Here is a 14,932-nt window from a genome sequence, read left to right on the forward strand (position 1 = left end):
CACTTGTGTTGGCACCCTCCTTTGTTTGACAGACACTCGTTTATATCATTGCATGTTGTCCCATCAGTATGTAGTTCGTATCCATCATCACAAGAACAAGTGAATGATCCTTCTTCATTAATGCACTTGTGTTGGCACCCTCCCTTGTTTGACAAACACTCGTTTATATCATTGCATGTTGTCCTGTCAGTATGTAGTTCGTATCCATCATCGCAAGAACACGTGGATGATCCTTCTTCATTAATGCACTTGTGTTGACATCCTCCCTTGTTTGACAGACACTCGTGTATATCATTGCATGTTGTCTCATCAGTATGTAGTTCGTATCCATCATCACAGGAACACGTGTATGATCCTTTCTCGTTAAGACATGTATGTTGGCAGCCTCCCTTGTTTGACAGACATTCGTTTCTATCATTGCATGTTGTCCCATCAGTATGTAGCTCGTACCCATATCACAAGAACACGTGAATGTTCCTTCCTCGTTAATGCACTTGTGTTGGCATCCTCCCTTGTTTGTGAGACATTCGTTTATATCATTGCATGTTGTCCCATCAGTATGTAGTTCGTATCCATCATCACAAGAACAAGTGAATGATCCTTCTTCATTAACGCACTTGTGTTGGCACCCTCCCTTGTTTGACAGGCACTCGTTTATATCATTGCATGTTGTCCCATCAGTATATAGCTCGTATCCATCATCGCAAGAACACGTGAATGATCCTTCTTCATTAATGCACTTGTGTTGGCACCCTCCCTTGTTTGACAGACACTCGTTTATATCACTGCATGTTGTCCCATCAGTATATAGCTCGTATCCATCATGGCAAGAACACGTGAATGATCCTTCTTCATTAATGCACTTGTGTCGGCATCCTCCTTTGTTTGTCAGACATTCATTTATATCATTGCATATTGTCCCATCAGTATGTAGTTCGTATCCATCATCACAAGAACAAGTGAATGACCCTTCCTCGTTAACGCACTTGTGTTGGCACCCACCCTTGTTTGACAGACACTCGTTTATATCACTGCATGTTGATCCATCAGTATGTAGTTCGTATCCATCATCACAGGAACACGAATATGATCCTTCCTCGTTAAGACAAGTATGTTGGCAGCCTCCCTTTTTTGACTGACACTCATTTATATCATTGCACGTTCTATTATCAGTCTGTAGTTTGTATCCATCATCACAAGAACACATGAATGACCCATCATCATTAATGCATTTGTGTTGGCATCCCCCTTTGTTTATCAGACATTCGTTTATGTCAATGCATGTTGTCCCATCAGTATGTAGGTCGAATCCATCATCACAAGAGCACGTGAATGATCCTTCCTCGTTACGGCACTTGTGATGGCATCCACTTTTGTTTGTGAGACATTCATTTATATCATTGCATGTTGTCTCATCAGTATGTAGTTCGTATCCATCATCACAAGAACACGTGAAAGATCCTTCCTTATTTATGCACTTGTGCTGGCATCCTCCATCGTTTGTCAGACATTCGTCTATATCAATGCATGTTGTCCCATCAGTATGTAGTTCGTATCCTTCATCACAAGAACACGTGTATGATCCTTCCTCATTAATGCACTTATGTTGGCATCCCCCATTTTCTGTTTGACATTCGTTTATATCATTGCACGTTCTGTCGTCAGTATGTAGTTCGTATCCATCATTACAAGAACATGTGAATGATCCTTTCGTGTTACTACACGATTGTTGGCACCCTCCTCTATTTGTAGTGCATTCGTTTATATCATTGCATGTTTTCTCATCAATATTTAGTTCAAATCCGTCATTGCAAACACATGCAAATGTTCCTTCCAAGTTACTGCACGTATGTTGGCATCCCCCATTGTTTGTCAAGCATTCGTTTAGATCATTACATGTTCTCCCATCAGCATTGAGTTGGTATCCAGTATTGCAAGAGCATGTGAATGATCCTTCTGTGTTATTGCATGATTGTTTGCAACCGCCATTGTCTTCATTGCATTCATTCAAATCTGAAAATATGATACGATTTTATTTTAACAAATCCCTTCAAACATATTTTAATATTTTGCCTGTTTATGTTATGCTTCGAAATTATATCTTCTATCAGAATGAAATACAAAATGTACATCTATGCTTTTCGATTCAATGACCTTACATATAGCGAACGTGTTCATGAATACAGATATTAAAGTAAGTTTGATATCACGTAAGGCATTCCATTTTCTTGTTTTTGTTGTCTATAGTGCATTTGCTATTTTCCTCTTTAGTTAGTTCAGTTTTAATATCAAGTTTAGAATTATAATATTTTCTGGCACTCTGGTTTTATGGAGTCTATTCAAAAATAGTTCCTCTTAAACCTATGCTAGTTGGCGTGAGGGGTGTTGGGCATATCAAGTCATACATATCTGAAATTTTAAAAACAGCTTGCTAGTAGACACAGAGTTAATATCCAACGGCATTAACTCTAACTCTTAACTTGAAGATCAACCAGAAATCTTCTCCAGCTTAAAGCCAACAGACAATTTAAGAAATACAGTAAAAAGTTATCAAAACATTTTATGAATATAGGTTTATCATAACACAATTATTTCTGATATTTTGTATTATGTATCATATGCTTGTGGTCAAAGTTTACATTTTAGCACGGCTCTTTAAAGTTGAAATATGCGCTTTTTTTCAAGTAAAAATCCAGCTGAAATAGATGTGTGTGTAAAAAGGGTGGAGAGAATTATAGCTTTTAACCCAATATACCAAACTCTTCGTGTTTCCAGTACGAAATAATAACTTTCCAAATATGACTTTTCATATTTTGACTGGGGCAGACATTTAAAGAAGTCAAACTGCGTAGAAGATTGAAGAAAAGAGCTATTATTTTCTTAGTCCGATTTATTTATTTCTAAATACTTATGCGGCATTATCGTTAATTTAACACATTTAAATGCAAGGCAACTAAAAATTGCTTTTATAAAACATTCACCAAAAACACACTATGTACAGAACGATGCGCATAATGTCACCTTAAACCCAGTCCAGCAATTACATTAACTTACGTGAATCACGGGTTTTGATATCCAACTTTGATAACATGTACTTTACTAAATAGTAATTTGATCTTTTATTTCTGATTTATTATTTGATCACATTTTTATTCTATAAATACATGATGTTATGAAAATAAACACGTCTGTCATCCCCAGACATTGTCAATCAATTGTACGTTCTGTGTTGAGTTCAGTAGAAAGTCCTAGACTTAGATCTACCAACTGACATGTTTGGTTTGACACAAATTAACAAAGAAGGAATTAGGAACGGACCATAGGCAAATATAAAATAGTATACGGCACAGAAAGTCTAACCAGCTTTGCGTTTTAACAAAGGACATTCAACATAGTTTGTCAGCTAATCTTAGACATAATCACCTAAGCGATTTGATTCATTTTATTGTTCAAGATATAAAAGGCGCAGGCATTACCTTGGTCATATATTTCATATCATGACAGCATGAGAGGTGTTGCACATTTCATTTCCTCTCATGAACGGGTCAAATCGAACTTAGTCTGCTGTTCATTGTGTTTATTTACGCTCTATGCTTAAAAAACGATCTTCTTATAGATTTATTTTATTTACATTCCGTTCAATGTTTATTACAAATCATCCGGTATATATTCGTTAGCACTGAAATGTAATACCTGAACATGAGATCCCATCCTCCTCAAGCATATATCCGTTATAGCAAGAACATGTGTATGACCCAACCGTGTTGTTGCAAACATGTTGGCATTCAGTCCCCTCAGCCAGACATTCGTCTTCATCTGAAAATTAAACGTTAAAATTTTAGCATGTGTCATATCTGTATACACAGAAAATAATTGGAACAATAAAAAGATGATGATCTTAAGTCACATATAAATACATTGCAAATGTTTAACTCGGAACTTTAGAGACAGACAGTCTCTCTTCACAGATAAGTAAAACACATACAGTTGAATATCGTTACCTCGATATCGGTTAGCTCGATACTCCGGTTAGTACGATGTGTTTGAGTCGGTCCCGATTTTTTCCCATTTATCTTATTGTAATTATTTATCATTACCTCGATATGATTAGCTCGATATTTTGTTTAGCTCGATGAGATTTTTCAGTCCCGTCAACATACCTGTACTGTTTTTACACCTGGTTTCGTTGATATCACAGCTTGCCAAAAATATCCATGTTATTTGTAAGGTGTGAAAATCAACCTATTGTTGTCCTGCGATGTATTAATCATATTCAAGTTAGATTGTGTGTTTGTTTTGTTTGTTATCTAATCTTTAATCCAATTTAAATGTCAGGAAGTTTGCATTTAATACCCAATAATTAGTGTTACAAAACACCGTGCAAGCAGGAAAGCTGTTTTCAAATATAACTAATTTGGATGAAATAATTTCTGTTTGACGGAGTAAACATCTGCCATTTAGGATTGAGTAACAATATGCTATTTAACTGGCAAATTTTCGTTATTGAAGCACAGTCAAAATGACTACTCAACTAGGAACGTTACCGCTGCATTCAAGTTGTTAGAGAAGGAATAAAAATGCTAATGGTTAAATGTTAATTTTGAAAAAATTAAAAAATTGTATGTATGTATTAAATAAAGATGTTTTATTTGTAAACAAAATTAAAATCGTATTTACGTTTTATAGTACTTCTTTCCCCTTTCAAACCATCTAAAAAACACCTTGGATAGAATGACAATATAGATGTCCAACACAAGTTCAAAGAAGTCCTAAATAGTCGATATCGTTACGTCGAACTTCGGATACGTCGATGCAATTTTTACAGTCCCTTGAATATCGAGGTAACGGTATTCGACTGTATTTAGCATTGTATAAAAATGTTGTTAAAACTGTTTACTAATATGAAGCTAAGACACCTTGTTGCATCACAGAACATTTGGTAATTTGGTATGATAAAAAATATTTCGTGAAATTACCTTCCAAGACAACAGTAATGTATCCATCATTAGACGTTACGTTAGCAACCACGTTTCCAGCCACGCAGTTGTACTTGTCAAACGTATCCCTCTCTGTAACGTTTGTAATAGTTATCCTGCTTGAAATTTCACCGGCAATGATTATGTCGTTCTTAAACCAAGTGTAATCTGGTTCCGGATCGGCAGTAACATGGCAGTAAAATTGAACATCGGTACCGTTTAATGCAGTTTGATTTTGTAGATTTGTCAGAAACTGCGGAGCTTCTGAACAGAACAAATTCATACTAACAAGGTTGTTGATATGACTGACAACATACTCCATAGCTATTGAGGTATCCTTAATTGATGAAGATTCGTTCTGAAACGTTTCAATCAATATGCTTTCCAATTCTAGAACAGATTCCTGTATACTCGTTATATTTGGAAGATCTTCTGATTCGTAGAGGGCATACAAGCTTGAAATTGCATAGAAAATGCAGTCCTGGAAATTTTCACACTCTGATTCATTAAAGTATTCTCGCGTCATATTTTTCATTGAGGAAAACCAAGCGCTTTGATAATCCACAGATTCAACTGCTTTTGTTTCAGCATCAACACTTTGTACAGAAATATTTGCTGCTGACTGTATTTCATTTAGCAATGGATCGTCAGCCGCTGCAGCTTTTGAATCATTTATGGCCTTGTCTATATCTTCCTCTGTCATGTTATAAGCGTTAGCAGCATATTCTGTACTTATTCCCACACTGTCCGCAGTAACATTTTCAGTCGTTGCATTAATACTGGTGTATTCTTGTAACTGCATCTTTACATTGTCAATCTCATCAATATAAGATTTTGATTCGTTTACGACACCTTGCAAGGAATCAAAGGCATCCTGCATGAAGTCCTGTATAACAGTTATTGCTATACATTTTTCACGAAAAAGCTCTATTCTGTTCTCAGCGTCACTGTCTCCTGTATCACGAAAACCTGTAATATTGTTTATGATATTTATAGTTTCATTTAAGTAAGTATCAGTATTGTTTAAACCACCTGATTCTCGTATCTTCCGGAGCAGCACATGCATACGTGAAGCCCCATCAAATTCAATGTCCCTTCGTTTTCGTCCAGAAAAGATTCCACCAAAAATGTCAATGATAGCTTTTATTGTTGCCCTCGCTGCCTGCCATATACTCTGTAGAATGTTTTTAAAGTTTATTTTCAATTTAATTTCTGTCCAGCCCAACCGAAAAGCGTTTACTTCACACGAAACCTCGAAAGCAGGCAAGTCGTGAGTAGATAATTCAATATTAAATCCGCAGTTTCGAACGTCTATTATACTTTTCAAACCATATTCTATAACAAATTCCAGCACCTTAACTGCGGCACCTATTACTAATTTTACTGCTTCCAGTGCAACTTTAGCGACCTCAAAGATGACTTTTGCTACTTCAAGACCAGTTTTAGCTAGTTCTAATATTCCTTCAGCTACTACTAAAACAACACGAGACTTGTCTACTACAAATTGTGCTACAGTTACTGCTGCTTTAGCAACATCAAAAGCCAGCATTGCTGCTCTAACAAATATCTTTGCGATTTCTAACAATATATAAGCGGCCGCTCGTATAATCCGACAAGCTAAATTAGCAAGAACACAAAGTGGATTAGGAAAGCTTATCATACAACTTGTAAATCTACAACATGGGTATGGTATCTTAACACCCCACACCCTTTTATGACAAATTTTACATCTAATTCCAGGAATGCATATTTTCGAACATGTTCTTATTCTACAAAGATTATCAACAGATTTTTGTGCGTCTTCTAATTTTTTTATCGCTTCTTTTAACGGTCCCTTTGCTGCTTCAAGTTTTTCTTTCACTCTTTCAAGTTTTTCAACTGCATTGTCAAATATGATATTGGCATCTCTAACTGCCGTTTGTTTTTCATCCAGCCAGTTCTGTGCCTTTGTCAAACCACTCTGCGCAGAGGTTAGTGCTGCTTGAGCTTGGGACAATCGTTTCTGCGCTTCTTCGGACACCAGACGTATGGCCTTTTTTAAAGCATCTAGGTAACTGTCTTGAAAGGAAGAGCTATCGGACTGAACCTGTCGCCTTTCTCTCGCTTGCCGAAACACATACGCATTTTTATACTGCATTGCCGTATTTTCAGTATATTCTTGTAAATGACGTTTTCTTCTCGCCTTTGCAACAAAACGACCACGAAGATTAAATGTCAGCTGATACCATTCCTTTCCAACCTCGGCTGTAACTTCTATTTGAGCGAGAAAAATATCCCAGACATTGCCTTCTAAATAGAAATATATTCCATTTCTGCTAATGAAGAGGTCTCCAGTTGCTTTTATTCCGAGCATACTAACAAACGCTTGCAAATGTAATATAACATTTTTAGAGTTTATAGCGAAGGCTCCGCCTACACCAAATCCTTTTTCATATTTAAGAAATTTTCCTAGTCTTTTCTCCCTGGATGCCCTACCTAAAACACGTAAAGCATTTTCCCCATCGAGGAGTTGCTTTACTTCCTCAAATCGGCTGCATCGAAATAAATCTCCCTTTGAATACACAATTTCTAAATCAAAGCCAAATAGTTTCAATCCAAATATTTCCCAGTCCGTTGTGAACTTTAAACCAACCCCTGTGTAGTTTCCAACCGATGAAATAATACTGTTTGTTATTTCGTTAAAAATGTTTCTTATATTTTCTTCAATGATTTTGACGTGGCTTTCGAGTAAATCTGTGAAGTTATCTTTCGCTTCATTGACAATGAATTCAGTTTCATCGGCAAAGTTGTAAACAGCAGATCTTAATTGATAAAAATTTTGTCGAATATCTTCAAGGTGACCTTCGAGCTCTTCAAAATTTCCAGAGAGCAAATCGTTAAAATTTATAGTTATTATATTCTTTATTGCTACTACACTCTCTTTTATTTCAACAACAATCGCTTTTGTTGCTTCCGATAAGGCAAGTTCAATATCGTCTATCGCCTCGTCAAGAATGGATACAGTGTTGTTGAGCAGCGTGTCTACTTCTAATATATCATGTGTTATGTTAAAATTTATTTCTTCAAGAGGATTTTCTAGCGGGTCTGTAGTCACAAACATGTGTAAACGATTTGTGGATGAAAACGCGAAATCTTCGAGGAAAGGAACCCCTTTAAACGGGTTAATTTCAACCATTGCGGATAGAAATATACCTTGTGGATTTGAATCTTCGCCACACCATTTCCGATTTGAGCCTGAATCAATAGACATTAAATCACTATATTTGGGGTATGTTCATACCTTGTTTTACATACAGAAAGGAAATTTGCTTGTTTTAGTGAAATATGCCATTATTTTAGGTATGTTTTGAAAGTTATTTATATTAAATATTCAATTAAAACATATCAATTTCATTTTGTTATCCCCCGCCGAAAGAGGAGAATATAATTTAAGCGTAATCAGTCCGTCTGTAATTCCGTCCGTCCGTTCATCCGCCTGTCAAAAAATGAAAATGCTTATCATTCAAAAAGTACTTCTGTTAGAATCATCAAACATCACATAACTATATTTAAAATAAGTGCATGATCTTTACTCTAATACAGAATTATCTTCTTTCTGTTTGCTTGTCTTTGTCTGTGCGTGTGTTTGTCTGTTTGTACTTGTATTGTGTACGTTAGCGTGCCGTGGGTTGCACTTTGAGAAGGCTGCGTTAATGGAACGTGGATTTATCTGTGGAATAGTCGTCTTTGTCTTTGCACATAAATGTACGTCACTACAGGAAGTAAGTGCGCACAACTTTCAACAGGACCACGTTAGTAACGTTATTGCCCTTTAATTGTTTAACAATCCATAAATTCTAAGATAGTAATCTTTTGTTGGATCTTTATCAAATTAAAAGAAATATCGATCACTATAGGGCGGTGGTACATGCACATTTTTAATCAGAATCTCTTCAGTAACTGCAGTTATTGTCCTTTAGTTTTTTTTTAAAAAATACATAAATATATATGGAAATTAAATATTTTTCAAAATATAGTCCCCTCAATAACAAAACAACATATTCGGCGGGGGACATAAATTCACTAAATTTTCTTGTTTTCGTTGCTTTTGACGTCACATCGACATAATTATGGGTCATATGACGACTTTTCTGCTTTTCGTTGTGAAGGAAGACCAAAGAAGCCCCTCCGTGCATTATTTCAGGTACGGTCGGACACCTGGGTAACATACTCAGCTGAATGTAGTAAATACATGTAGTATATTCTCACCGTCTTAAAGTTTTGAATCCTAATAAAAACGCCTATATATATTTCAGACATGATAACGTAATCTGATGTTAAAAATCATTTTCAATAAGACATTTAATAAGAATATATGTATTTATAAAGAAGCATGGCAAAACTATGAAAAATCGGATAAATGGATAAATGTTAGAGCACTGACACAATATGTGTGATACTATTTAAGGCGGATTTCATTTAACATTTACCTCCAACTGAAATGTAAGTATTTAATGATGCTGTGACTAGCTGAAGGGAAATTGAATAGTCATTGCCAAGAAGTTTGAATCTCAGGACTGGTGACACGGACAGCTGTATATCAACTAACCCTGTCCATTCTTCTCGAAAAATTGATGTCAACATCTGAAAATTACAAATACCGATATACTTTGTATTTGAATCATATGTTTTTTTATAAAATAAGTTGTTATAATATAAATTCAGTTTATATGTAGTTCCACTACTGTATAAACACTATTATGCTATATCTATTTTATCTATCCAATCGCGTACGTTCATTTGCAACACGTGACCGTACAATATATTACGGTATTTGGACGCACGTGCGTACAAAAAATCCTGTATTTTCTGTATTTGGACGCACGTGCGTACAAATAAATCCTGTATTTTCTGTATTTGGACGCACGCGCGTACAAAAAATCCTGCATTTTCTGTATTTGGACGGTTCAATAGTCCCATGTTAAACAAACGATAAAGCCCGAAACGCGTGAAAATGTTCAGAATGTAAACTTCGGATGAAGTCGGCGTTCTATGTACAGAGTTTGATTATGCGTCTTGAAATCAGGATTTAATTGTCGGGTTTTTTTTTGTTTACAACTTCAAGTGATGACAATGCTATATGGTTTAGATATTAACAAGTTTTTTTCTTTGTTTTTTTTTTTCGGGCTCCCTATTGGGATAGCCCCATTTATTTTCATAAGGTAAGAACATTTACAGGACAATAACATAGAAGAAGACATTAAATTACCAATTCATACAAACATTTGAATAATAAATTCAGTAATTAAAGATAATAGTTACTTCGCCAGTGAAATAGAACTTGTCCGAAACGAAATTACAAGTAAAATTTGACGAAGTTTCTTTTGTCTAAATGTTTTCAGGCTTACAAATATCTTATCATACATGATTCAGAATTAAGTTTCATTTCAACAATTAACTAGCTGATATTTCAGAGAAAAAAAAACTCAGTTCAATGACTCTAAAGTAATAACATAAAACATATCATTAATATAAGTATCAATAAATACAAAACGAAAAGAAAGAAAATACATTAAAAATCAAGATTTGTGGCATGCAATCCAAGATCTTCGTTGTACTTGAAAATCGTTATTTTTCAATGATGATACACTCTGACATATATACAAAATGTTTTAATAATGGTATTTGTATACCACACGATGTCATATGGTATATGAATGTTGACTTATTTCTTATAATCTTGTGAATAAGAAGAAAAGTTGAAATATTAGAAACATTAAAATTCAACATTATTTTCACTTTGAACATGTTAGTGCTGATTATCAATCAAAAATTCAGATTATCTTACATTAATTTCCTCTTTTACTCTCTTTTTTGTTATTCTTTTTCAACAGAACATTTTGTATTTACTATATAATAAACCACTTGTTGGTTTTTATTAGTCGTGTTTTGATACTGTATTTGTTTTCTTACGGTGTTGGTTATTGACATTTTTAAATTCTTAAGTGAAGGGGTTTCTAATTCAGCTCTGAATTTATGAAAATTCCGAAATTTCCAAATGTGCCATTTAGTCTCGAATATAAACGTGTTGATTAAATTAACATTATTTGAAGAAAGTCCAAAAGCAATGTCTTCAAACGAAAAAATATTTTTAATATTCAGTATTTTAAATGGTTCTTCTAATATTGTTTGAATATAGTTCCAGATTGGTTTTACTTTTTCGCACTCCCAGAATAAATGTATTAATGTTTCCCTGTGAGATTTACACACGTTACAAATACCGTTTGAGAGACGCATCAAACTTAGTTTGTTTTCTGTGAAAATACAATTATGTAAAAATTTCCATTGGAACTGCTTAGCTTTTTTGTCGAGTAACAGCGGTACAAATTTGACCAAGTGCAATTCCAGTAACACGTTTGTTAATAATCAAAAACCTAAAAATACAGTAAAAAAAATCATCATCAGATGTTGGAATATTTGAAAAGTGGCTAAAATAAGCCGTTCCGGGCGAAACTAAAAAATTGGAAGATATCAGCCTTGACTGTCTGAATAGCTACCTGAGAAGTTTTTAGTTAACAGTTAAGAAACAAAATGGAGAAGATTATGAATGGCAGCGGACGGGGTTTCGGCAGCCAAAGCGTGTCCGCTCTCTAATTCAGTTTTCATCGGATCTTCACCAAACTTGCTGACAATCATTTGTGGGCATAACATCTCGGCCAAATTGTACCAGGCACTCTTAGATTATGGTCCTTGAATTACTCGAAAAACGGGGAATTTAGCCTTGTCTGCTCTCTTACGTCGAACAGTTTTCATTCGACCTTCACCAAACTTGCTGACAATCTATGTGGGCATAATATCTCGGCCAAGTATTATAACCACCCAAATCGGCAAAAAAAGTTGTAGGGAGGTCGCACCATATAATTTATTTAATACTGATACGCAGAAAAACGACATCCAATGAATTACGTATATTATGTATGAAGTGAAATAACAAATAATCATTTTTCTTTGGAGCGTTTTGACTGTTTGTACCTGTGTTTACTTGACTGTTATCTATGGTGGCTGATTTATGCCATGTCGTGTTGGCGAGTCGAAAACGCGACAACGCGACACATTTTAAACGAAAACACGACGTTTAGAGGGCGCCGACAGGATATATTCATTTGTCGAGTTTTCGTGTTGGCGGGTATGAATATGTCGTGTTGGTGTCCTTTATATAATACCCAATTTGTAGTGTTTTCGTGTTTTCGTCCCGCCAACAGGAAAACATGAAAACACGACAGATATCTAATTTGTCGAGTTTTCGTTTCTGGCATCTTCCGTTAGACATGTGCACAACAATTACTGAACTGAATACAACATAACTGCATGCAAAAACATGCCAAAACTAGGAAGTATAAGTTTAAGAATAAGGATTGACCTATATTATTTGTATATTTCGGCCGAATACCATTTTGTTACATAACAAAATATCAAAAGACGAACGTCGAATATCATTCTAATTACTTCTGCCTTTTTACCCCTCACCTATATTATATGGATTTTCTCATAATATTCAAAGCAATTTCTTACTAGAATAATAAAAACATTTTTGATAATGACCAGATCTGATCAAGTCTGTGTTTTTGACTGGTTTTTGTTTTTAATTTTGATAACTCTACACAGTATTACAGCGAATTATTGTGAGTACGAAAGTGGCGATTTGGTTTAAACATAATTATTCCAACAATAAACATAATTATATTTATATACTAACATTACAAGTACAGCTGATGTTAGAATTAGAACGAAAGACAAGTCATATAGAGAAGTGGCGGGTTATCTGTTAGCTAATATATACACATATAGTATATGTTAACTTCATTATAAAATTGCAGGATAAATATTCGATATACCTAATATAATTCCATGACGACAATGCAGAATTACAATCATCTCATTGTATGTGTACCCAGAGATGAACTATTGTGCTCTGTCACACATTTAGTGTTTTATAAGAACAGTATCATAATAATAAAATCAAAGCCCTTATATAACGAGGGAACTCATTTGAATAAGTTAATCTTCATTTAGAAACTCGCGTAAACATAAAATTATTTTTCTAATTATACAGGCTCGGATCCAGTGCCGGACAACCCTATATTTATATCTATATGTAAAACATTTCCAGTGGCACGCCCTGACACACTTAGCAGGAGGGGTTACCCCATTCCGTACCTATCCTAACTCGGCTCGCCGATGCCGCCTTCATTCTGAACTCGTGCCCCACCTCAACCTGAACCCCATCCCAACTTCTGGATCCGGGACTGTTATACACACACTTCGTATCCTTAAAACAGTAAATAAACATCTTGAATATATCATTGCTCAAATCTTCTAATGCAGCTTTAATGTATATAGATAAATTCTGAATTGACGTTTCGTTCGAATAGAAAAGAAAATGCTTCTCAAATTAAACCTTCTGCCACTAGCTTCAGAATAACTCTACGTTTATTAGAGATGGCTGAAAAGTATTTGTCGTGTTTTTGTGTAGGTGGAGCGAAAACACGAAAACAAGACAAATTAGATATTTGTCGTGTTTTCGTGTATTCGTGTTGGCGGAGCGAATGTAACTTGTGAGGAACTAGAGCTGCTTTTGAACAAAGCATGTCTCCCACAACTGTCTAATCATCTAAATAATAAAATTAGTCTTTATATACTGTTTACTCACTACAAATATACCTTTGAAGAGCTAATTTTGGGTAATTTAAGGGCAATAATTCTGCAGTGCCTTTGGCGATTTAGCAAGTTCATAAACTTGGCCGAGGAGTTATGATCAAAAACATTTGGTTAAAGTTTGGTGAAGATCGGATGAGAAATGTTCGACTTAGAGTGCGGACAAGAGTTAAAAGGCCGATTTTCGGCAATTCAATGGCCATAATTCCGAAAAACCTGGGCCGATTTGGCTAGTTATCGAACTTGGCCAAGGACATATGGACAAACCCTTTTGTTCAAGTTTGGCGAAGATTGGACTTAGAGCGCACATAAAGGACACACAAAAGGACCCCGGTACTACTAATGATTAGTAATATAGAGATCCCTTTGTGTGTCAAGACCTGAGCGTTTTTTGATAATTCAAGGGCCATAATTGCCTGGGCCGATTTGGCTAGTTATCAAACTTGGCCGAATTCTTGTGGTCAAGCACATTTTGTTTAAGTTTGATGAAGATCGGATGAGAAATGTTCGACTTAGAATGCGGACAATTTTTGTGGCAGACAGACACACAAACTGGAGTAAATGAGTAAATCAATATGTCTCCCACACTACTGTATGGTGGGAGACACAAAAATTACTTACCGTCTGAACACTCGGAACGCCTAAATAAATATCAGCATTTCCGTCAACTGTGAAATATTCATCATATTTGATCAAGCTTCCGCCAATCCAGAAATCCACTTCCGGTAATAAGCTTGAATATTAAACATATGATTATTGCATACAATGTAAAAAGATGACAATGATGGGTTTGGGTTGTTCACATAAGTTTACGGTTGAAACAGGTAACACTTTTAGCGGAGAGTCATCAAAGAAACATTTCTGCCACTTTGAAAACGGGTCTGCTCATTCAGAGAAAGTTTTCTACGAAGCAATATCATACACAATGCAGGGAAAACGTGAAACCACCGCTACCAGCAGCCATTTTTGTTGTCAAATTCAGATGACTTTAACAATCCTAGTAAAGAGTTATCCATTAATTCTGTGAATTTATTCTAAATTCCGACCAGTGGTTAAGAGGAGACTGCATTTGTCGGATTGTCTATTCATGTATTTTTCTATATTCTACACACATTATAATAATTTGAAGAATCGTCGAAGAGGGTCATCCACGGAATGTCTGTGTTCAAACGACGATCAAAAGGATTTAAAAGGATTTAAAATAGGATCGAAAAACGCTGTGATTGAATATATAATCTACCGGGTAACAGCGGCCACGCAGC

At 35.3% G+C, this 14,932-nt stretch overlaps 1 protein-coding gene across 1 annotated transcript in view; it reads right to left on the reverse strand.

The window, feature by feature from the left end:
* Positions 1–33: 33 nt before the first annotated feature.
* Positions 34–14,932, reverse strand: part of LOC128548962 (uncharacterized) — a 62,636-nt gene continuing 47,737 nt past the window's right edge. Inside the window, 5 exon segments of the mRNA XM_053524779.1 lie at positions 34–2,013; positions 3,694–3,816; positions 4,977–8,210; positions 9,446–9,599; positions 14,292–14,403. Coding sequence (XP_053380754.1) covers positions 164–2,013; positions 3,694–3,816; positions 4,977–8,210; positions 9,446–9,599; positions 14,292–14,403 — 5,473 coding nt within the window. The 3' untranslated portion in view covers positions 34–163.

This window comes from Mercenaria mercenaria, chromosome 15 (genome assembly GCF_021730395.1).
Source record: "Mercenaria mercenaria strain notata chromosome 15, MADL_Memer_1, whole genome shotgun sequence".
NCBI lineage: Eukaryota > Metazoa > Mollusca > Bivalvia > Venerida > Veneridae > Mercenaria > Mercenaria mercenaria.